At 40.8% G+C, this 26,396-nt stretch overlaps 1 protein-coding gene across 1 annotated transcript in view; it reads right to left on the reverse strand.

The window, feature by feature from the left end:
* LOC115154018 (follistatin-related protein 4) overlaps window positions 1-26,396 on the reverse strand; it is a 260,009-nt gene that overhangs the window by 38,061 nt on the left and 195,552 nt on the right. Inside the window, exon 7 of the mRNA XM_029699782.1 lies at window positions 8,302-8,468. Within this exon, the coding sequence (XP_029555642.1) occupies window positions 8,302-8,468 (167 nt within the window). The remainder of the gene's footprint in view (window positions 1-8,301; window positions 8,469-26,396) is intronic.

A 26,396-nucleotide genomic window follows, 5' to 3' on the forward strand; every position in this document is an offset into this window, starting at 1 on the left:
ATTATGTCTCCGTAATCTAGCATGGGTAGGATGGTCATCTGAATCAGGGTTAGCTTGGGAGCTGTGGTGAAAGAGGAGCGATTATGATAGAGGAAACCAAGTCAAGATTTAACCTTAGCCTGCAGCTTTGATATGTGGTGAGAGAATGGCAGTGTAGCCATACTCCCAAGTTCATGTATAAGGTGACTACCTAAAGCTCTAAACCCTTAGAGGTAGTAATCACACCGGTGGGGAGAGGGCATTCTTCTTACCAAACCACATTACTTTTGTTTTGGAGGTGTTCAAGACAAGGTTAAGCGCAGAGAAAGCTTATTGGACACTAATAAAGCTTTGTTGTAGAGCGTTTAACCTGTTGAGGATCTTATCCCGATCTTATCCCGGTATTGGGATTCATTGTCATGTGACCATGGCGGGGAATTCAAAACTGCAAGAGTAATCATTTCAAAAAATCAAATAATCAACTATTTTCCTCCATTTGAAAGATATATCTCCTAAATCTAACCACGCTGTCCGATTTTCAGAGGCATTACGGAGAATGCATAAAGTTAGGTTATGTGAGGAGAGTACATTGACAATAGCTGCGTGTAATGTTTAGCCAATTCAAAGAAGGGCATCAACAGACAGAAAACTAGCTAGAATTATGCACTTACCTTTGACAATCTGCATCAGATGACACTCATAGGACATTATGTTATACAATACATGCATTTTTAGTTCCATCAAGTTCATATTTATATCCAAAAACAGCATTTACAGTCGCGGTGAAATTCAGAATTTTTTTCGGCTCGAATGCACCCAGTGAATCCAGCATTACAAATCACGGAATTACTATTCGAAAACATTGGTAAATTATAATATTGTCATTCAAAGAATAATATATTATCATCTCGTAATTGCTACCGAATGGCCAGATCTCAAAATAACTTTACTGGGAAATCACATTTTGCATAAACTGGGTACTATGCTAACAACAATAAGCTATATGCTAAGCTAAGCTATACCGTTAGCATTAGCATCATCTAATATCGATAATAACATTCTAAATATCCCCTTACCTTTGATTATCTCCATCAGAAGGCGCTGCCAGAGATCCCAGGTCCAGAACAAATGTGGTTTCTTTTGACAAAGTTCATAATTTATGTCCAAATAGTTAGCGTTCAGTAGGCTCCCACAAAATGAGGTGGGCAGTATAAAGTCACGTCGAAAAGCTAAAGAAAACCTAGTAAATAATCTATTTACGTTTGTTTAAACATGTCAAACGTTGTTTAGCACTAATCTTTTGTTCCATTTTTAACGTGAAACATCAGTAAACATCAGTAATATTTTCACACAACCTATCAAGTGTCTAGAATAAACGATAATGACAAAGGCACTCTTCTCAGATTCATGCGCAGGCGCAAAAAATGAAGTGATGACGTGTCAACTTGTAAGCTTTCTAATTCGGTCTGTATTCATGACAGATGCTTCCAACAACTTTCTAAAGATCGTTGACATCTAGTGGAAGCAGTAGGAGTTGCGAACTGAATCCTTTCTCACTGTGGTATCTTTAAAACAATGACACTAAATAGTACAGTCACAAAATTCTCATTTTTTTTAATCTATTTTTCACAGGTTTTTGCCTGCAATATGAGTTTTGTTATACTTACAGACACCATTCAAACTGTTTTAGAAAATTCAGAGTGTTTTCTATCCGAATGTGTTAATAATATGCATATCCTAGCTTCTGAGTTGGTGTAGGAGGCAGTTAAAAATGGGCACATATTTCTTTCAAAATTCTCAATACTGCCCCCGTGGCCCGTAGAGGTTAACACAAAATCCGGGGAGGGGCCAGCTGAGTATAAGGCTACCAGTCGCATATAAATGGATGAGAGAGCTTCCTAATGCTTGAACTATGTTGTTGATGTAAATTGAGAAGAGCGTGGGACCTAGGATCAAGCCTTGGGGTACTCCCTTGGTGACAGGTATTGGCTGAGACAGCAGATGTTCTGACTTTATACACTGCACTCTTTGAGAGAGGTAGTTAGCAAACCAGGCCAAAGACCCTTCAGAGACACCAATACTCCTTAGCCAGCCCACAAGAATGGAATGGTCTACCGTATCAAAAGCTTTGGCCAACTAAATAAATATAGCAGCACAACATTGCTTAGAATCAAGGGCAATGATGACATAATTTAGGACCTTTAATAATATCCTGTTAGGGATAGGGGGCAGTATTTTCACGTTCAGATGAAAAGCGTGCCCAGAGTAAACTGCCTGCTACTCGGGCCCAGAGTCAAATATTTGCATTCTATTAGTCGATTTGGATAGAAAACACTCTGGAGTTTCTAAAACTGTTTGAATGATGTCTGTGAGTATAACAGAACTCATATGGCAGGCAAAAACCTGAGAAAAACCCAACCAGGAAGTGGGAAATCTGAGGCTTGAAGTTTTTCTTTCTAATCCCTATCGAAACTACAGTGTCTGTGGGGTCACATTGCACTTCCTAAGGCTTCCATTGGCTGTCAACAGCCTTTAGAAACTTGTTTCATCCGTCTACTGTTACTGGGCAGAGAATAGGAGCTCAGTCAATCAGTGGACTGCCTGGGACCAGTGAGTTGTTTACTGCGCAACCACGCTTGTGCACCGCTCCTTCTTTTTCTTCTGTAATGTATATGCTATTGTCCGGTTGGAATATTATCGAAGTTTTATGTTAAAAAGACCCTAAGGATTGATTGTAAACATCGTTTGACATGTTTCTATGAACGGTAATGGAACATTTTGACTTTTTGTCTCTGGTTTTACGCTCGCACATTTTGCCTTTGGATAGTGATCTGAACGCGCGAACAAAAGGGGGTATTTGGACATAAATATGGAGTATTTTGAACAAAAAGAACATTTCTTGTGGAAGTGGGAGTCCTGGGAGTGTCATCTGATGAAGATCGTCAAAGGTTAGTGATTAATTTTAGCTGTATTTCTGTTTTTTTGTGATGCCCCTCCTTGCTTGGAAAATGGCTGTGTGGTTTTTCTTGTGAAGTTGATGTCCTAACATAATCTAATGTTTTGCTTTCGCCGTAAAGCCTTTTTGAAATCGGACACTGTGGTTGGATTAAGGTGAATCTTATCTTGAAAATGGTGTATAATAGTTGTATGTTTGAGAAAATTGAATTATGAGATTTTTGCTGTTTTGTATTTCGCGCCCTGCTATTACATTGGCTGTTGGCGAGGGGTTCCGCTAACCATAACAGGTTTTAAGGTTGCAGTGACACATCCATAACCTGAGCAGAAACCAGATTGCCGTGAGAATACTATAGACATCAAGAAAGCCAATCAATTGATTATTGATAAGTTTTTCCAACACTTTTGATAAACAGTGCAAAATAGAAATTGGCCTGTAACAGTTAGGATCAGCTTGATCTCCCCCTTTAAATAAAGGATGCACCGTGGGATCCTCCCCAGAGAGGAGAAACAGGTTAAAAAGGTCAGAGATAGGCTTGGTGATGATAGGGGCAGCAACCTCAAAGAAGAAAGGGTCTAAACCATCTCAACCAGATGTTTTTTTTGGGTCAAGTTTAAGGAGCTCTTTTAGCACCTCAGACTCAGTGACCGCCTGCAGGGAGAAACTTTGTAGCGGGGCAGGGGAAAAAGAGGGAGGAGCATCGGGGCTAGTTGCATTAGAAGGGGTGGGGGATGAGGAAATGTTGGATGGGCAAGGAGGCATGGCAGAGTCAAAAAGGAATCGTGACTTAATGAAGTGGTGATTAAAGAGTTCAGCCCTGTGCTCCTTGTCAGTAACAACCACATCATCAACATTAAGGGACATGGGCAGCTGTAATGAGGAGGGTTTATTCTCCAGGTTTTTAACCGTTTTCCATAACTTCTTGGGTTAGACCCACAGAGAGAGAACTGCTCCTTAAAGTAACTAACTTTGGCCTTCTGGATAGCCTGAGTGTACTTATTTCTAATTTTCCTGAATGAGAGCCGGTCAGCCTGAGTATGCATGTACCGAGTGATTTGCCAAATGGAATTCTTGAGGTGGAGTAACTCTGCCAGATCACGGTCGAACCAGGGGCTGAACCTGTTTTTAATTCAAATTTTCTTTATGGCGGCATATTTGATAACGACGCCACTGAAAATATAAAAAAGAAGGTCCGAGCGTCTTCGACAGAGGGGATCAAGCTGATTCTATACCATTTTACAGAGGACAGATCATAAAGGAAGCCGCAGCACATAAATGCCCTTATCCAGATGGTGTGACAAAGGCATTTCCTAACAGACCTGCTAACTTTCTTTGTTGTTACCAACATGCAGCATCTCCATCAGGAAGAGAGGCAAGATCCATTTGTCTGCCAGCTCAGAGACAAGCTACACTATTCACAGCCCTGTGCAATGTTCAATGTAATTGCATTGCTGGACTTTTTGAAACTTAATGTATTTGTAGTTTTTTTATGTACAAATAAAAATGTGTTTTCTTGAGCTGTTAGTGATAATTCCCTAAGTTGTAATACATTTGTGTTTACCTCATAAAGCCTTTATGTGTGTTATGAATGACCAAAGGTTTCTGACTTTATAGTAAGTACAGAACCATTTGATATAAGACATTTATGTATGTGTTATAAAATGACCAAAAGTGTCTGACTTTCAATTAAGTACAGTGTAATGTGATATAGAGTCTTTATGGATGTGTTATGAATGACCGAAGGTGTCTCACTTCAAACTAAGTATTACAGGACACTTCATAAAGTGTAAATCAATAGGTTATAACCGTTCTGCTGAGTTATGAAGGTTCTCTACATGACCTACAGGTTACTGTAGGGTGTGAGAGGTACTTAAATTGGTTGATGAGCGTTTGTGTGTGTGTGTGTGTGTGTGTGTGTGTGTGTGTGTGTGTGTGTGTGTGTGTGTGTGTGTGTGTGTGTGTGTGTGTGTGTGTGTGTGTGTGTGTGTGTGTGTGTGTGTGTCAGAACCAAGATGATTTGGAGTAGTCCAACCTGAAACTACTGCACCAGGTATTCCTCTTCTGTTCCCTTGCTGGAGACCAGGGCTTGATTACAACCTGTTACAATGGTGCCAACGTTTTGTGGCCGATCTTTCAACAGGGGAGTGGGTGAATGTGTCAAAGATCTGACTGGGCACAGCAAGGTATGGCTAGTTTTTGTTTGTGCGTATATTTGTGTAACTAGGTTCCAGAAGAAAGACACTTTCAATTTCTTTAGGTTGGGTGTAAGTGTTTCTTGGTGTCACGTCATCCCCAGGCTATTGCACACACAGCACATATAATCATTCAAAGTTGGCCATAGTGGGAATGAGTAGAATTATGTAGGAGTGATCTTACTGAGTGAAGTATTTGTCATCGTCACAACTTAACACAGTCAAAAAGTCATAATTATCCCTGCCCATTTCCACAATGTATCTTGTTAAAATGTGATTTTGAACCTAACCCTAACTAATGAAGGCCAAGTTTGATGTGTTGGTCCACCAGAAGTGTCTGGGAACGACATTAGGTGTAATGTGACTAACATGACTTCACTTTACAGCATATGCCATTCTTCACGACAACATGTCACCCTTTATAAAGGAACATGTTTATATCATATCTGACATACTGGGTTATGTCACATTTATAAACCCTTTATAAAGCATGACATACGGTCATATATGCTCTGTAACATATTTATGTAGTGCTTATGAAGGCATTATGAAGCCTTTATTAGACGAACGTCATATAAAGCGGGACCCTTATTTTCATTGGTGAATAATTTCCTTAGAATAATCAAGCTGTATATCTCTTCCTGTGTTTCAGTAAAGGGTGGTCTGGAACTGTGAAACATTGTTTTCTTTCTAAGTAGTAAATGTAATGCCGCCCCCAATCAAATCAGAGGGTAACAGATTTGATCTCTGCAAAACACAACACAATTACTTTGAAGAAAAGTCCCCAATTCAATATGTAAAATGTGAGAGAGGGAGAGAGAGCTATAGAGAGATAGAGACAGAGATAGAGAGAGTAATACTACCTTCACGCTGTAGCAAATGGGACTGATTCCAGCTAAGGCAAATTTACACAACCAGCTAAATGTGTCATAATGTCAGAACCTTTCTGGACGGAGTTTGAATCACAGCTAAATGAGTCATAATGTCAGAACCTTTCTGGATGGAGTTTTAATCACAGCTAATTGAGTCATAATGTCAGAACCTTTCTGGATGGAGTTTGAATCACAGCTAATTGAGTCATAATGTCAGAACCTTTCTGGATGGAGTTTGAATCACAGCTAATTGAGTCATAATGTCAGAACCTTTCTGGACGGAGTTTGAATCACAGCTAAATGAGTCATAATGTCAGAACCTTTCTGGATGGAGTTTTAATCACAGCTAATTGAGTCATAATGTCAGAACCTTTCTGGATGGAGTTTGAATCACAGCTAATTGAGTCATAATGTCAGAACCTTTCTGGACGGAGTTTCAATCACAGCTAAATGTGTCATAATGTCAGAACCTTTCTGGATGGAGTTTGAATCACAGCTAAATGAGTCATAATGGCAGAACCTTTCTGGACGGAGTTTGAATCACAGCTAAATGTGTCATAATGTCAGAACCTTTCTGGACGGAGTTTGAATCACCGCTAAATGTGTCATAATGTCAGAACCTTTCTGGATGGAGTTTGAATCACAGCTAAATGTGTCATAATGTCAGAACCTTTCTGGACGGAGTTTGAATCACAGCTAAATGGGGGTGGCAGAGACCGTCCTAGAGACATTAACGACACTCAGGTGTGTCCTATTTACTCATTATGATTTTCCTGTTAAAAGAGGTGTGTTTTCTATTGTTCTTTTCTGAAGCTTGAATTGTGTGTGTTTGTCTCCTGAGTGAGTTTTTGAAACTTAGTGTTTGTTGTTTTCCCAGTGTTACTGTGATCCTTCTGTTACCGTTTCTCAGTAAAATATTATGTTTATCCTTAACCGCTGATTCCCTGTCTGGTCTCTTCTCTGCACCTGGGTCCAACCGCACCATGTCACAATGGCAAATCACACACGAGGCCTTCGATCAGTATGCTTTCTATTCTTTGTTCTTCATTGAGATGCAGTGGTATTACACAATAGCAGGCAATACTATCATGCAGACTCTATGCATTAAAAGAGCGTAACACTGCCTAAGGATTACATGGGAACACATTATGCTGAATGGCACATTTATTATCGTGCACACCTTCATGTTCGTAAAATTTATTATTTATAATTATTCATTAGTGACAATTGTAATTGTCTTCACACACTATTTATCACTGCATAACCTAACTCCATGGAAACAGTAGTCGTCTCATGTTTCACAGAGGACCTTGTTTTCTCCCACTTCCTTGTCCTCAGCGCGACCCCGCCTAAGCACATGCCAGTTGTCGTGCATGTCATTGTTAATTGGCTCTCTGGCCAAATCATTAACATTCAATTAGAGAATTCTAATTAGCTGGTGGATGGATAAACACAGTCCCACGCTGTCAGCTGTGCAGTTGAACTAAACAGCGCACCGCTGCCGCTCTATAGTTCATTAACCACATGCAGCCAAGCCCAATTCCCATGCATTGCCATGTTGGAATTTGCAAAAACAAATATCATTTTAACATGGTTTGTGCTCTTTGAGATCAGCAAGACACCTGGCAGAGCTCCTGAGACCCAAATCATTACATTATTTACAATTAGAACCAATGATTCAAAGCAAGAGGAAAAACACAGGCCTGTTTGTTTTGTTTTTTAAACAGGCTGGGAGAAGAAGATGCATAAATTGTGTTGATGGGAATTAGCATTTCTTACTTATTTTCTGTGAACCTTTATCTAACGTTATTGATTAATTGTTTTAAAACCAATGTGAAGAGCCCCTGCTGAGACATGTTCTGAGGATTATCAAATATTAATCAAAGGCCCAATTATAAATGTCTTAAAAGCAGCGTTTCTAAAAACACCACACATCAAAGTTCACAATGTTGGACACTTGTTCAGTGTTTCACCTTGAAATGCCCCATGAAATGTAAAGAAGGAAAAAAGGGTTACACAAACTCACATCTGCAGTTTTGGGGTGGAGGCCTCTGCTCGTGTTAATCACAACCATATTTTGTAGGGTTAGCATGGGCAGACAGGCTCATAGTAGCATGACTTAATTCATGTCAAAACATGATATGTAGCTTTACAACTTAAAGGGTATGTTCAGCATTTTCTCCTGGGCCATGGACTACTTTCAGGGTGAGGAACCATCTAACATCAAGATTTTACAAAGCAAAATACTGAACTTCCCCTTTACACCCTTGGAAATAGCCAATTGCTCCTGCCTAGGACTCACATTGATATCCTCCAGGTCCAGGAAGTTGAGTATTATCCCATTCCTCTTCCAGATGATTGGTGGCCGCAGCGTCCCCTGGATGGCACAGGACAGCACGGTGCTGAGGCCTACCGTTACCGTGGAGATGCTCATTCTCTGGTCCTCAGCCAGGCTCAACTGAACAACCTCTGTAGGTGGATGGAGATATATATATATATATACATATATATATATATATATATATATATATATATATATATATATATATATATATATATATATAGAGAGAGAGAGAGAGAGAGAGAGAGAGAGAGAGAGAGAGAGAGAGATTTACAAAGAACAAAGAGCAAAAACATATTCATGATCAAAGACAAATCTTAGAATCAACTATAAAAGACTACCAGAACGCACTGGATTCTCCAGTTACCTTGAATGAACCCTCCAAACCCAAAAAGACCTGTGGTGTTGATGATTTCCTCAATGAAATGATCAAATATACAGACAACAAATTCCAATTGGCAATACAAAAACATAATCCTTAGCTCTGACATCTTCCCCAATATTTGGAACCAAGGACTAATCACCCCAATCCACAAAAGTGGAGACAAATTTGACCCCTATAACTACCGTGCGATATGCGTCAACAGCAACCTTGGGAAAATCCTCTGCATTATCATTAACAGCAAAATAGTACATTTCCTCAGTGAAAACAATGTACTGAACAAATGTCAAATTGGCTTTTTACCAAATTATCGTATGACAGACTACATATTCACCCTGCACACCCTAATTGACAAACAAACAAACCAAAACAAAGGCAAAGTCTTCTCATGCTTTGTTGATTTAAAAAAAGCCTTTGACTCAATTTGGCATGAGGGTCTGCTATACAAATTGATGGAAAGTGGTGTTGGGGGAAAAACATACAACATTAGAAAATCCATGTGCACAAACAACAAGTGTGCGGTTAAAATAGGCAAAAAACACACACGTTTCTTCCCACAGGGCCGTGGTGTGAGACAGGGATGCAGCTTAAGCCCCACCCTCTTCAACATATATATCAACGAATTGGCGAGGGCACGAGAAAAGTCTGCAGCACCCAACCTCACCCTACTAGAATCTGAAGTCAAATATCTACTGTTTGCTGATGATCTGGTGCTTCTGTCACCAACCAAGGAGGGCCTAGAGCAGCACCTAGATCTTCTGCACAGATTCTGCCAGACCTGGGCTCTGACAGCAAATCTCAGAAAGACGAAAATAATGGTGTTCCAAAAAAGGTCCAGTCGCCAGGACCACAAATAAAAATTCCATCTAGACACCGTTGCCCTAGAGCACAAAAAACTATACATACCTTAGCCGAAACATAAGCGCCACAGGTAACTTCCACAAAGCTGTGAACGATCTGAGAGACAAGGCAAGAAGGGCATTCTATGCCATCAGAAGGAACATAAAATTCAACATACCAATTAGGATCTGGCAAAAAATACTTGAATCAGTTATAGAACCCATTGCCCTTTATGGGTCCGCTCACCAACCAAGAATTCACAAGGGACAAACACCAAATTGAGACTCTGCAGGCAGAATTATGCAAAAATATCCTCTGTGTACAACGTAGAACACCAAATAATGCATGCAGAGCAGAATTAGGCCGATACCCGCTAATTATCAAATTCCAGAAAAGAGCCGTTAAATTCTACAACCACCTAAAAGGAAGTGATTCCCAAACCTTCCATAACAAAGCGATCACCTACAGAGAGATGAACCTGGAGAAGAGTCCCCTAAGCAAGCTGGTCCTGGGGCTCTGTTCACAAACACAAACACATCCCACAGAGCCCCAGAACAGCAACACAATTAGACCCAATCAAATCATGAGAAAACAAAAATATATTAACTTCACACATTGGAAAGAATAAACAAAAAACAGAGCAAACTAGAATGCTATTTGTCCCTAAACAGAGAGTACACAGTGGCAGAATACCTGACCACTGTGAAGGACCCAAACTTAAGGAAAGCTTTGACTATGTACAGACTCAGTGAGCATAGCCTTGCTATTGAGAAAGGCCGCCGTAGGCAGACCTGGCTCTCAAGAGAAGACAGGCTATGTGCACACTGCCCACAAAATGAGGTGGACACTGAGCTGCACTTCCTAACCTGCCAGAGAGAAGGGGTGGAGAGAGAGGGGGTGAGAGAGAGAGAGTGGGGTGGGAGAGAGAGAGAGAGAAGGGGGGTGGTGAGAGAGAGAGAGGGGTGAGAGGGGGAGAGAGAGAGAGAGAGAGAGAGAGAGAAAGAGAGAGCGAGCGAGAGAGAGAGAGGTGAGGGAGAAATTAAAGAGATGAGCTGGTGGTGGAACTGAAACAAAGCCTGACTTTATTCATCACAGCACAGAACACACAGTAAAGCATACAAACACAGCCATGTGAGAGAGAACAATGTCTGATCTGAGGACGAGACCGGGTGAGAGAGAACGATGTCTGATCTGAGGACGAGACCATGTGAGAGAGAACCAACTTCTGATCTGAGGACGAGACCGTTTGATAGAAAACGATGTCTGATCTGAGGACGAGTCTGTGTGAGAGACAACAATGTATGATCTGAGGACGAGACCATGTGAGAGAGAACAATGTCTGATCTGAGGACAAGACCGGTTGAGAGAGAACAATGTTTGATCTGAGGATGAGACCGTGTGAGAGAGAACGATGTCTGATCTGAGGACGAGATCGTGTGAGAGCGATTATTAAGGAAGATTTACATTCAGCTGACTAGCGAGTCCAATTTGTTTCACCTTTAAGGCACATGAAAAAGCACTGTTCTCGAGTGTCCCCAGGGCCCATAACTATACAGGAAGGAGGAGAGAGGGATGATGAGGGGTGGCAGGTAAGAATTTCATATATATGACTGAACGACAGTGGGACAATATTGGTTGGGTTCTTTAGGAAGACTATAACGCTGCTCGTTCATGCAGCTTATTCACGCTGCTTGTTGGTTAGCGACTGCTCCTGCTACCTGTTTCTCCCTAACTTGTTTACCAAAGTTTTGGCTAACTGCCCCGTGATATACTGCTTGTTTCTACAGCACGGACTTGCGTTTTGGTCATCTCCTGCTTGTATAGTGTATGTGCTGCCGTGATCCATACAGTGAGCATGTCCTCTGCTTTCTCTCAGTTTGCAGTACTGGTGTGTGACTCGGGTGTGTGTTGTGCTTGTGTGTTTGCCATTTCACTGGCGGTGCTTGTTTCAGGAGGTGGGGTGCAGGCTATATTTGCAAATACACTGTAGCTCATAGCAAACTTTTAGTCAATTCCTGTGAAGAGAGACATGGGAGCCCAGCTAGACTAGCTAGCCTGTAGTTTCAAATGGAGGTCACTAACAAACGTTTTCAATGCTGCAGGAGATGTGTTTTTTTTGCTCTATACCGGAACAATGTGGACCATCTGGACTTTCAATGTAGCAATTGTTTGCTTGCAGAGGACTACAGGGGCAAAGTGGCTCCTCTAAGCAAACAAGTAGAAAACTTACAAAAGCTACTGGGGAATCCACGCCCGCCTACTTTCTCTTTCTCTTCTACGCCAGAACCTGGACGCCGCTCTGGCCTGGTGAGAGTGACGCTGCCGTGTCGCATTGCCACAGTCGTGAGGGTGTCTGAGACTCTGGCCCCTTCATCAGCTATGGCGGGTTCTACGGCTGGCTCGGGCCTTCGGGCACCACCTCCCATTGGTCCTAGAGGGGTCTTCTAAACCACTCGAGGTGAAAGAATGTCCAAACCTCCTCAGCCATTTCACCAGCTGTTGTCATCGGCAGCTCTATCGTGAGAAACATCTCGGTTCCCGGGGCAAAAATCTGGAGCACGAGTACAGTACATTACAAGGCTTCTTCCTGCCGTTCTATGACAGCTGCCGGGGGCTAATGCTGTCGTAGTCCATGTGGGGTGAAACATTAGGAGGGCTAGCTCGGAATGGCTGAAAATATATTTTAAAGAATTGATTCTAGCTCTGAAAGATTCGAAAAAGCAGTCAATTATTTCAGGCCCGGTACCATCGTTGGACCATGGTTGTGAAAGATTCAGCAGGCATTACGTACCTGGCTAAAATACTATTATAAGTCTGTTGGCACACATTTTTTAGATAACTTGAACACCTTTTAGAAACAGAAGATGCTCTACATGAATGACGAAGTCCATCCAAATCATCTTGGCTCCTGGACCCTGTCCTCACATTTCAACGCTGTGTTGAGACAATGACTTATCAGGGACCCAAGCCCTGCTCAGAAAATCCCTACCATTATGTTGCTGAGTTGTCATAGTGCTGCTTCAAATGTACATTGTCCCAGGGATGTTGGCAGTCATCATGTAAGTAACCTAACGTATGTCCCTTTAACTCCCCTAAATGCCTCTGTCAATCCTACAGCTATTGTATGCAGTAATCATGTGCCTATGAACCTGAGTTATACTGTTAGCACTGCGGCGGTGCCCTAGTAGGAAGTCCACTGTGTGCAGCTCACCTGGAACTATCAGCTCAAACATAAATATCACTGTCATGTCTATCTCTGATAAAGCCTTCCAGTAAAGCAATAAAAATAATCAAGAATCCCAGAAAAGTGTGAAAAACAGCCCACATTAACATATATAGCCTAAGAAACAAGGTTCATGAAATCGTTAACTTGCTAGTAACAGATAACATTCATATACTGACTATCTCTGAAACTCACTTAGATAATACCTTTGATGATTCAGTGGTAGCAATACATGATTTCAACATCTTCAGAAAAGACAGGAAAGCCAATGGTGGAGGTGTTGCTGTGTATGTTCAGAGTCATATTCCTGTAAAGCTTAGAGAGGATCTCATGAACACAAGCATTTTGCTAAGCATTTTGCTAAGTATTATTGTCTATCAACAATGACAAGCTACCTGGGTCTGACAACTTGGATGGAAAATTACTGAGGAGGATAGCGGACTACAGGAATGTGTGTGCTCTCAGGCCGGGAGGGAAGCAAAAGCAATTCCGCTACCCAAGAATAGCAAAGCACCCTTTACTCGCTCACACGGCCGACCAATCAGCCTGTTACTAACCCTTAGTAAACTTTTGGAAGAAATAGCTTTTGACCAGATGCAATGCTATTTCACAGTAAACTAATTAACAACAGATTTTCAGCACTTACAAAAATGCTTATAGGGAAGGGCATTCAACATGTACAGCATTTACACAAATGACTGATGATTGGCTGAGAGAAATTGATAATAAAAAGATTGTGGGAGCTGTTTTGTTAGACTTCAGTGCAGCTTTTGACATTATTGATCATAATCTGCTGCTGGAAAAACATATGTCTTATGGTTTTACATCCTCTGCTATATTGTGTATCGAGAATTATCTGTCTAACAGAACACAGCGGCTGTTCTTTAATGGAAGCCTCTCCAACATCATCTAGGTAGAGTCAGGCATTACCCAGGACAGCTGTCTAGGCTCCTTACTTTTTCCAATCTTTACTAATGACCCGCCACTGGCTCTGAGTAAAGCCTGTGTGTCTATGTATGCTGTCAGCAACCACAGCAAGTGAAATTACTGCAAAACTTAAACAGCTGCAGTCAGTTTCAGAATGGGTGGCAAGAAAAAAGTATTTTAAATGAATAATTTCAAAAACTAAAAGCATCGAATTTGGGACAAATCATTCACTAAACCATAACCTCAACTAAATCTTGTAATGAGCAATGTGGAAATTGAGCAAGTTGAGGAGACTAACATGTGTGGAGAAACCTTGGATTGTAAACTGACATGGTCAAAACATATTGATGCAAAAGTAGCTAAGATGGGGAGAGGTCTGTCCATAACAAAGCGCTTCTCTGCCTTCTTAACAACAACCTTCTTAACAATGCTACCAACAAGGCAGGTCCTACAGCTCCTAGTTTTGTTGCACCTGGACTACTGTCCAGTCGTGTGGTCAGGTGCCAAAAAGCACGGCTGGCCCTTAAATGTACACAGAGAGCTAACATTAATAATATGCATGTCAATCTCTCCTTGCTCAAAGTGGTGGAGAGATTGACTTCATCATTAATTGTATTTGTGAGAGGTATTGACATGTTTATTGCACAGAGCTGTCTGTTTAAACTACCACCACACAGCTCAGACACCCATGCCTACCCCACAAGACATGCCACCAGAGGTCTCTTCACAATCCCCAAGTCCAGAACAGACTATGGGAGGTGCACAGTACTACATAGAGACATGGCTACATGGAATTCTATTCCACATCAAGTAACGCATGCAAGCGCATGGCAGCAGCTAATGGGATCCATAATAAATACAAATACAAATAACCTGTTCAATAAATAAAGATTCCCAGACACCAGAAAGAAATATAAATGGAGCCAACCATGGATGAATTCCTGAGCAAATCCATGTTCCCTTCCCACTCTGAATTGGATTGGATGGAAACAGTTAGCTCTCTTCCCCAGTGTATATGAAATTACAATGGTCTGGTCTGGTTTATACCTTCCCTACAGTGAATCCAATGGTAATATTTTAGTGAATCCAATGGTGATTCTGATGGTAATATTTTGGTGAATCCAATGGTGATTCTGATGGTAATATTTTGGTGAATCCAATGGTGAATCCAATGGTAATATTTTGGTGAATCCAATGGTGATTTTTACGAGATAAAAATAAATCTGTCTGACATATTTCAATATGTTGGAAACACACAATGTTGCTTCCACTAGTTGACTCACAATCACCCTAGTTAAATTTCAGAATATAATACCTTGCGTTTAGAAGGACTACCGGTAGGTAGCTTGGCCAAAAAACTGCTCTGCTAGACTATTTTTTTATAAATGTTTATTTAACTTTATTTAACTAGGCACGTCAGTTAAGAACAAATTCTTATTTACAATGACGGCCTACCAAATGGCAAAAGGCCTCCTGCGGGGATGGAGGCCTGGGATTAAAAATAAATTTAAAAAACTATATAAATATAGGAGAAAACACACATCACAACAAGAGAGACACAACACTACATAAAGAGAGACCTAAGACAACAACATAACAGCCAAACATGACAACAAAACCTGCTACAACATAACCTACATGACAACACAACCCATGACTGGAACCTACTTGTGACAAATCTCCCAGAATGCTTTTCTCAGAGAATTAATTCAATATGTTCTGATGCACCTTTTATGAAGGCTTACGCAAACAGAATTCAACAGGTTCTGAATACAGAGAGCACATTAAGTCCAAACCCAATGTTATTGAAACAAGGAGAGAGAAGAACTTAGGGCTCTACTCAATCCGTATCACTGAAGCAGTACAGATTGCGCGATAGAAATGTAAAGGTAATTTCCGATTGAGCCGACATACAGTATGCAGAGCTTACCGTGAATACAGTCTCTGCTAACACGGGAACGTTGCCTTTAAATTTCAATCACGCTGTTATGATGAACTTCCGCGATACAGATTGAATAGAGACTTACTGTTGTCATCTAATGATATCAATAACTACTTAGATTGTTACATAGTGTGCTGATCCTTCACTCAGTTAAAAAACAAACTACTTTTTACTGAAAGCAAAAAAGCTCTTTATGACATTATAGTAAAGTAAACAGGGTTACTTATAGGATTACTGTGATTAGGAGAGCAGGTCTGAAAGTGTGTCATACCAAATCCTTCATAGGTGATCCTGTGGCTCGTACCTGTCATCTCTGTCTTCCTGTCAACCTTAACTATGCCATTGGTATGATACCTTTCCACTTTTAGGTAGGGTTTAATCTACTCAGCAGTGATTGGGGCGACAGGGTGGGCTGTGAGAGGCAGGCCGATGCAGAGGGCAGAGTACATTGATTTGACATCTGGGAAGCCTGTTGCTCACTACACCTGGTCTGTCATGCACACTGCACATTATCATGTTACTGATATCTCAATGATATACAGAAAGATTTGTGCAGATGGCTGAGTAGCCAGTTTCCTTTTTCCTCACATGTTGTACAGCATATGAGTAAAGTAATTTGGTAAAGTAATAGAAAAGGACATGTTGGTTTATAGCAGGGGTCACAAAATACTGTAAAATCACAAGGAATTCAGCTAAAATTAGTTTAATTCAGGAAATGTGTTCCCAAGTATTCTCACAAACAACAAAATAGACATGATCGTGTCTCAATGTAATCAAGGTATAATGATTGTTATTTTCAAATACAATCTCTTTTTGGGCTTAGTTGTGGTGAATGTGCAATGAACAAATTATTATCCTTATATTTCGGCCCCACCACTAGGGTTGCAAAGCTACCAGTAGTTTACTAAAGTTACCAGAATCGTCAGTAATTTTGGTAATTAACAGAAACTCTGGAAATCTATCATAAATTTGGTCATTTATACTTGAATAACTTCTATGGCAATCTATCATAAGTTTGGTAATTTATACTTTAATAACGTTTTTTAAATGCAGTAATATATAGTCAGGGGTGAAAGTAAGTCGGTATGGTCCGGTACAGTGTCCCAGCAAAATAAATAGTGGGGGAACGCCGTAACGGTAAAACATGAGCTTATCACAATTAATACAACATGCCCCAAAAACCTATAGGCTACTACACCATTACTTAACATTACTGCATGTCAGACAAATGAAACGTGTGCGAATTGACAGGACACCAGGTGGTATATGCTACAAATTGCATTGTGGTTTGAGGAGTACACTTACATTTTGTAAGTGTGCTTGGACAACAGTGGATGCATCAATTCAGGCTACACGTGTAAACCTAATGACAATCGCAGAACGTCATTACAATACATGTAGGTGTTTTGTAACAGATGTCTCTTTCTAATCATCAAATTGCCGGTGCACAGTGCACTGTTGGGGTTTGGATGCTGAAATTATTTTGTGAGTGGACGAATGTGTGCGGGTAGCGTACAGGATGATGAAAACATCATGACTGGTTGTGTTTATGCCACATTAGAAGGCATAGGCGTCGTGTCCATAAGGCTAGGGGAAGCTTTCCCTAAAGTAAATTGTATTAAATTGCCAATATTCTAATTAGCTTACTCCTGTCTATGCAGAAATAAATAAAAGCATAAAAAATAGGCTACTACATCAGAAATCATGATTTGGCCACAGAGGATCATTAGCTTCTTAAAAAAAGAAGCTGTGGGTTGTTTTAAATTGCATTGCCTACAGACGGAAAGGCCCGCAATTTGCACAGAGCGTGCTGCAAATACCAAATAGATGATTGTTGAGTTGCGACTGTCAGTGAAAATCAGAGAGACCCAGCCAGGCGTATCGCAATATTTAAAAATACAATTGCGGAACAACTGTTTGGAAAGCAAATCGCTATTGCTGTAAAGAGATGACAATGAAAAGACTCCAATCTGTCGTTTGGTAATCAAAATGCTTAACTTAATTAAGCAAACAGTAGCCTATCTTATTGGCACCAGCGTAGGACATCGGCCATATCCTCAGTGAGTGCATATTCACTGTGGTCATCATTGGTTCAGTGACACTTTCGTTGGTTTTTGAACACTAATTTCCTCCTCCGGTTAGATGGACGTCATATTGTATTTGTGTCCCACCTTTTCATACGTCGATTATACGGATCAGACTACATAGTTTTTATTGGTCTGTTTGTCAGTCAGCAGAGTAGGCTACCCTGTAATCTTTGTACGTTAGTATATAAAAAAAATTGTGCGGAACTAATAAATTAAATCTACTTTCACCCCTGCATATAGTATTAGTTTTTAAAAATATATTTTATCCATATTGTCCATGTGTTTATAGTACATAGACCATATGGTTCAGGAAAAAATTGCCTAAATAATAACTCTGCAACTCTTCCAACTGCTGACATTTTTCACAACTGCCACCAGTTTGACGGCAAAACATTGACAACAAATACATACTGACATAGTAAAATAAATAAACGTGTGTAAAACATGTTTTATTTCATGCTGAAAGCCTCATATTAAACACCAATGGCATTCACTAAGTTGATGGTTTATGTATAGGATGTTTTTTTATTGAATTATTTCATATATTTTACATGTAATAATGCAACACAGAGGAGAAGAGATAATTACAGACGTACCCAAAATGGCCATTAGATGTCTTGTGATGGATTACATCAAATCCTTGAAAGATACCAAAATTCTGGTAGTTTATATACCCCTGATTTGCAACCCTACCTCCGACCACTTCCTCCGACAAACATCGGCCTGCGGCTGAATCTAGTTGCCTGTCCCTGGTTTACAGGGTCTTGTGAGATGTTGCCAAACCAAAAGCAAAACTAAAATTGAGAGGAAATTACATTACATTACATTTAAGTCATTTAGCAGACGCTCTTATCCAGAGCGACTTACAAATTGGTGCATTCACCTATAATATCCAGTAGAACAACCACTTTACAATAGTGCATCTAAATCTTTTAAAGGGGGGGGGTTAGAAGGATTACTTTATCCTATCCCAGGTATTCATCAAGGTAAATCATCAACTCTTGGAATGAAAGTTGATAAAATTGCTTCTTTATTGCTAAAACCAAGGCATTTTGGCTATTTACAGGATATATGCACTTTGACACCTATATGCTGAATCAAATTTAAAATGAAGAGTGCACTAAGATGGACGTTATCGTATTGATATGGCATAGTCAACCTGACAACTTTTCAAACCCACCGCATCTAGAAAATGTCAGACAAGGTCACCCTATACTATACTTTTCCTTCCAACTGTTTTGTGGTATACTCTTTTGTCTGGCAGAAAAGCACACAAAAAAACACCTACCTAACAATTTCCTCTATGTTGGAATGGCGGTAGTTTCATCTTTTGTTGGCTTTGAGCAATTCGATGTGAAATAAATCCTGACGCCACGTGGCGATTTTGACTCCAGCTTTGGAGATTGAGGTTCCCTGAAGAGAGGCCTCTCTCCATCCCATTGTTTACCAAACGACTACACAGTCAACAGCCTCCTCTGCTCAAGAGGAGCAGGCTTGTGTGACAAAGGCAGACAAATTGCATATCCACTGGCCATGCCTGCATTGCTCTCCCTGCTGGATAAGGTTGACATGACATTATCTCCTTAATGACTCCTAGGCTTTTTTTACTACCCAAAAATAGCCTGTGTAATTGACTTTCCTGTGATTCCTAAACTATTGATCCATCAGTGGTAACTGCTAGCGGCCGCGGTAGCCAACAGGGAGGATGCTCGTGTCTGGCCTCTGCTGCAAAAAAAACACACAGAATATGAAATGCAAAGCACGTATGAGTTTTCCCAGGGAAAAACTAATGGGGGCCTCTGACTGTAGCCCAGAAACCTCGTCACTTTCCTCCTCTATTACCCAGGCCCTTGTGTGCCTAAATAAGACATCCCTGGAAACAAAACGGGGAGAAGAGAGCAGGGCTGTCGGCGAGGCAGCGATACACAGTAATGAGAGTCGAGAGGGGAGCATTAGACTCAGTAAAAATTTGCCGTAAATGTTTGATTGGTCTCCTCAGCTCCACCTCCCTAGCTCTCTGATGCGCTGTGATTAAGTTTTCAGTGTTGTGGCTAAGGCACCCTGACACTTCCACTTAGAGAGATTGGCACAGGCTAGGAGGCTGGGGCATAGGATATATACTGTATGTTTCGCTCTCTCTCTCCCTGTCTTTCCTCAACTGTCTCTCATGCAACAATAACTGAAATACTACAGTATTAAACATGCTCTCTATGCTCTGCATATTTCCATTAGCATCCTCAACTAGCGGCATTCACCTGGGAAAGTATTTTGCATATTTTTTATTTGTATACACATATAGTTATGTACCTAAGCTCTTCATCCTACGTATCACATGTGCAATTCAATTCGACAACTAATAACGCACAAGGCAGAGAAGCTTAGAGCACGGAAACATGTATCAGCATTCATTGTTTCTTAATATTATTAACACCCTGGCTTAAAAGGAATGTGTTTGATATGCCATTATTGGCACTTGCTACATATTCCACAATGCTGCCAACCTGCTTAGCAATGGGCTTTATCCCATAAAAGTCTAAGCCCTTTCTAAACCGGGGGAGATATATGGAATTGTTTTAAGGTCATACCAAGGATAAATTTGCTATTTGATTTTGAATTTGAAGACCCCTTGAAGTATATATACAGTACCAGTCAAAAGTTTGGACACCTACTATTCAAGGATTTTTCTTTATTTGTACTATTTTCTGCATTGTAGAATAATAGTGAAAAAATCAAAACTATGAAATAACAAATATGGAATCATGTCGTAACCAAAAAAGTGTTAAACAAATCAAAATATATTTTATATTTGAGATTCTTCCAAGTAGCCACTCTTTGCCTTGATGACAGCTTTGCACACTCTTGGCATTCTCTCAACCAGCTTCATGAGGTAGTCACCTGGAATGTGACTACCTCATGAAGTGAGGTGTGCCTTGTTGTAGCAGGTGTGCCTTGTTAAAAGTCAATTTGTGGAATTTCTTTCCTTCTTAATGCGTTTGAGCCAATCAGTTGTGTTGTGACAAGGTTGGGGTGGTATTCAGAAGATTTGGTAAAACACCAAGTCCATATTATGGCAAGAACAGCTCAAATAAGCAAAGAGAAATGACAGTCCATCATTACTTTAAGACATGAAGGTCAGTCAATCCGGAAAATGCCAAAGTGCAGTTGAAAAAAATCCTCAAGCGCTATGATGAAACTGGCTCTCATGAGGAATGCCACAGGAAAGGAAGAGCCAGAGTTACCTTTGCTGCTGAGGATAAGTTAATTAGATTTAACTGCACCTCAGATTGCAGCCCAAATAAATTCTTCACAGAGTTCAAGTACCAGACACATCTCAACTTCAACTATTCAGAGACTGCGTGAATCAGGCCTTCATGGTCGAATTCCTGCAAAGAACACACCACTAAAGGACACCAATAAGAAGAAGAGACTTGCTTGGGCCAAGAAACATGAGCAATGGACATTAGACCGGTGGAAATCTGTCCTTTGGTCTGATGAGTCCAAATTTTAGATTTTTGGTTCTAACCGCAGTGTCTTTGTGAGACGCAAAGTAGGTGAACAGATGATCTCTGCATGTGTGGTTCCCACCGCGAAGCATGGAGGAGGAGGTGTGATGGTGTGGGGGTGCTTTGCTGGTGACACTGTGATTTATTTAGAATTCAAGGCATACTTAACTAGCATGGCTACCACAGCATTCTGCAGTGATACGCCATCCAATCTGGTTTGCGCTTAGTGGGACTATCATTTGTTTTTCAACAGGACAACAAAACACACCTCCAGGCTGTGTAAGGGCTATTTGACCAAGAAGGAGAGTGATGGAGAGTTGCATCAGATGACCTGGCCTCCACAATCACCCGACCTCAACCCAGTTGAAATGGTTTGGGATGAGTTGGACCGCAGAGTGAAGGAAAAGCAGCCAACAAGTGCTCAGCATATGTGGGAACTCCAAGACCGTTAGAAAAGCATTCCTCCTGAAGCTGGTTGACAGAGTTCCAAGATTGTGCAAAGCTGTCATCAAGGAAAAGGGTGGCTACTTTGAAGAACCTCAAATATAAAATATATTTTGATTTGTTTAACACTTTTTTGGTTACTACTGTACATGATTCCATATGTGTTATTTCATAGTTTTGATGTCTTCACTATTATTCTACAATGTAGAAAATTGTAAAAATAAAGAAAAACCCTTGACTGAGTAGGTGTGTCCAATCTTTTGACTGGTACTGTAAATGAAAGGTTTTCAAGAACGTTATGACTATGATGTTGTAATGATGAAACATTAAATTCAATGAATGTGTAAGTGGTATCTTGCAACCCAATGGGACCCAGTAAAAAGCTTTCGCCACATATTATTGGAATGCTTTCTGCTGTAGCTGAGATGTTATGTGAATAAAAAGTTTACAGCATAACCTGAGGTTATTACCATTGGAATAATGCATTATCTCTGTCCCTCCCTGTCTCTCTGTCTTTCTTTAGTTCTCTCTTTCATTCTATCTCTCTTTTCAATTTGAGGGATCTGAATGTGTCAGTTGGCGAGTGTGCTGGTAATTCATGGAGGGAATGTGAAGATGAGCAATCAGCAGCCCACTCATTAATCACACACAATCCAGACCCTTAATCTTCTCCACAGGTACAGATGAATGCCCTACTGCCTCTTGCTCTATACCTCTTCTCTCTCACTCTTTTTCTACTTCTCTCTCTCATTCCCTATTCTCCTCTCTGTCCCTCTCTCTTTCTCTCCCTCTTTCGCTGTCTCTCTCTCCCCCTCTGCCTCTCGCTCTCTCTCTGTTTCACTTTCTCTGTAAATGTTCCCCAGTGGCTCTTCCTCTAACAAAGCCAAGGTGGAGAGACTGACTGGAGCTCCCTGGGAGCCCTGAACTACAAGGAGAATGAGGCTTGTTATAATCACCAAGAATAGGAGAGGAACCTAGGGTGGATGATGAGAACAATCACATTGGGGGAGGGGTTGTTAAACAATATTTCAAAGTTTATAAATAAGGAAAGATGTCATTGATTGGGCAGGACCATAGAGATGTATAGAGGACTCAACTTGGATATAACTCATTTTAGCATGGACATTGCCATTGAGGGCTTCCACCATTTTAAAGTAGTCAACGGGGTGCTGATTCCTATGGTTTGGGAGCAATCAGCAAATGATCAGAGCATTGTCTTCTTCTTCAAATAGAGTAATATGGTTTCTAAATGGCTTCAACACCGCTATCAAGTCGCACAATAAATTAATGACACAATATTTGGTTCAGGACTCCAGCACTGCAGGTTGCGGTAAATCACCAATATTAGCTTTACACTTTTTTTAAAACACAAAAGAAGAAGAAAATTGACCACTTTAAAATGGAGAAAGCCTCAGTGGAGCCGCCCATGAGGTCACAGCCATAGTTGCATGGATACGAAGATGAGACCTCTTTCAATCTCTATGGGCAGAACCCATCTCTCAGTGAGCTTTGTAAGTAGTGAGCTCAGTGCAAGGTCAATAACCTACTACATCACTCCTAGCCTGCTTATTGGCTTATTAATAAAACAAGCCTGTTTTTGCAGACATTTCCTTGTAAATCGGTACCTAAATGGATAATAGCATGGTGCTATGGAAAAAAGGTAACAAGTACTGATCTCTCACTTTGTATGCTCTCACTAGAGTTCAAGGAAAAATATATAAAACGGGATAGAAAATGTTCAGATATGCAATTTGGCATCCACGTTTTCCATCAGTTTGTGAAACAGAGACAATACTTATGTAAATATGTAAAACATTTCTAAAAACCTGTTTCGCTTTGTCATGATGGGGTATTGTGTGTAGATTGATGATGAAAAAACCCTCTTTTAGTCCATTTTAGAATAAGGAACATTTGTGGAAAAAGTCAAGGAGTCTGAATACTTTCGGAATGCACCATAATGACAAGGTGAAAACATCAATCTACACACAATACCCCATAATGACATCACAATACCCCATAATGACATCACAATACCCCATAATGACATCACAATACCCCATAATGACAAAATGAAAACGGGTTTTTAGAAAATGTTTGCAAATGTATTAACAATAAAAAACAGAAATACATTATTTACATACGTATACAGACCCTTTGCTATGAGACTGGAAATTGAGCTCATGTGCATCCTGTTTCCATTGATCAATCCTTGAGATGTTTCTACAACTTGATTGGAGTCCACCTGTGGTAAATTCAATTGATTGGACATGGTTTGAAAAGGCACAGACCTGTCCATATAAGGTCCCACAGTTGACAATGCATGTCAGAGCAAAAACCAAGCCATAAGGTTGAAGAAATTGTCCGTAGAGTTCCAAGACAGGATTATATAAAGGCACAGATATGGGGAAGTGTACCAAAACATTTCTGCAGCATTGAAGGTCCCCAAGAACACAGTGGCCTCCATCATTCTTAAGTGAAAGAAGTTTGGAACCACCAAGACTCTTCCTAGAGCTGGCCGCCTGGTTAAACTGAGCAATTGGTCAGGGAAGAGCTTTGGTCAGGGATGTGACCAAGAGCCCGATGGTCAATCAGACTGCGCTCCAGAGTTCCTCTGTGGAGATTGGAGAACCTTCCAGACGGAGAACCATCTTTGCAACATTCCACCAATCAAGCATTTATGGTAGAGTGCTCAGACAAAAGCCACTCCTCAGTAAAAGGCACATGACAGCCCGCTTGGAGTTTGCTAAAAGGCACCTAAAGGACTCTCAGACCATGAGAAATAAGATTCTCTGGTCTGATGAAATCAAGAATGAACTCTTTGGCCTGAATGCCAAGCGTCATGTCTGGAAGAAACCTGGCACCATCCCTATGGTGAAGCATAGTGGTGGCAACATCATGCTGTGGGGATGTTTTTCAGTGGCAGGGACTGTGAGACTAGTCAGAATCAAAGGAAAGATGAACGGAGCAAAGTACAGAGATCCTTGATGAAAACTTGCTCCAGAGCGCTCAGGACCTCAGACTGGGTCAAAGGTTCACCTTCCAACAGGACAACGACCCTAAGCACACAGCCAAGACAAAGCAGGAGTGGCTTCAGGCCAAGTCTCTGATTGTCCTTGAGTGGCCCAGCCAGAGCCCGGACTTGAACCCGAAAATAGCTTTGCAGCGATGCTCCCTATCCAACCTGACAGACCTTGAGAGGATCTGCAGAGAAGAACGGGACAAACTCCCCAAATACAGGTGTGCCAAGCTTGTAGTGTCATTGTATTTTATTTAAGCTGTATTTAACCAGGAAAAGCCCATTGAGACCCAGAGTCTCTTTTTCAAGGAGACCTGGCCAAGAAGGCAGCAACAATCAATACATTACAGAATTAAAACATACAACAAATGTAACAGTCTCCCATCAATATTTTAAATTCAGTGGCACTAACATATCTAAATGAAGCATGGATTGTAGACTATTCCATGCCTCTGCTGCACAAGATGAGAAGGCAGTCTTGCCTAATACTGTGAATGTCCTGGGGACTTTAAGTAGCAACCACCTTGCAGACCGGGTACTACAGAGGTAAAGAGGGAGTTCATCCAAAGGGGCTTTGTACATGAACACAGACAAAATGTCGCTTTCTGCGCATATAAAGTGAGGTCCAACCTACCATTTGGTACAAGGTGCAATGGTGGGTGAGTGACTTGGCATTTGTAATAAAACACAAGGTAAGACGGAGGAGGCTGCATGCATATACAACAGGTCACCATAATCAATTACAGAGAGAAAAGTGGCTTGAACAAGCTTCTTTCTAGGCATAAGCAGGAAGCAAGCCTTATTGCGAAAATAAATAAAAAAACATTTCAATTTAAGCTTCCTCACAAGATTATCCATATGAACTTTAAAGGACAACTTGTCATACAACCATATACCTAGGTATTTGTAGGATGACACTTGTTCAATGGATAAGCCACCTGATGTGACAATGCTAACCTTCTCTGGCTGAGTGCGAGCTCTGGTAAAGGTCATGAATTTAGTTTTTTGTACATTCAAGACCTGCTTGAGACCATAAAGGGAGGCCTGCAGCGACTGAAAAGCAGTCTGGAGCTTTTCAACAGCCTGAACCAGAGAAGGAGCACATGAATATATGACTGTATCATCTGCATATAGATGCAGCTTTGCTGGTTGCATCCCATCTCCCAAATCATTAATACAAATTGAGAACAACACAGGGGCTAAAATGGAACCCTGGGGCACACCTCTATTAATCTCAAGAAAGCTGGACTTGTGATTGTCAGTATATACACATTAAGTTCTTTCAGAAAGATAGTTCCTAAACCAATTTACTGCCCCTTCACTGAAACCAATTTTACTGAGTCTAGCTAGCAACAATTCATAGTCAGCTGAATCAAATGCCTTTGATAAAACAACAAACTGAGCAGGACAATGTTGCTTTTTATCAAGTGCATTTATGATGTCATTTGCCACTGCCATAGCTGCAGTTGTGGTGCTGTGCCCTGATCTAAAGCCAGACTGCACCCCACTAAGCATGTTCTTTTGAATAAGACATTTTTTAACTGTAAGTTCACTAGTTCATAGACTTTGGCCAGGATAGGGAGTTTGGAGATAGGACAATTTATTAGCATCTGAGGGATCTCCTCTCTTTAGCAGTGGGAGGACATAAGCTGATTTCCGAATACTGGGTATGGAATTGGTCAAGAGACTCAA

The sequence above is a fragment of the Salmo trutta genome, chromosome 19 (assembly GCF_901001165.1).
Source record: "Salmo trutta chromosome 19, fSalTru1.1, whole genome shotgun sequence".
NCBI classification, from domain to species: Eukaryota; Metazoa; Chordata; class Actinopteri; order Salmoniformes; family Salmonidae; genus Salmo; species Salmo trutta.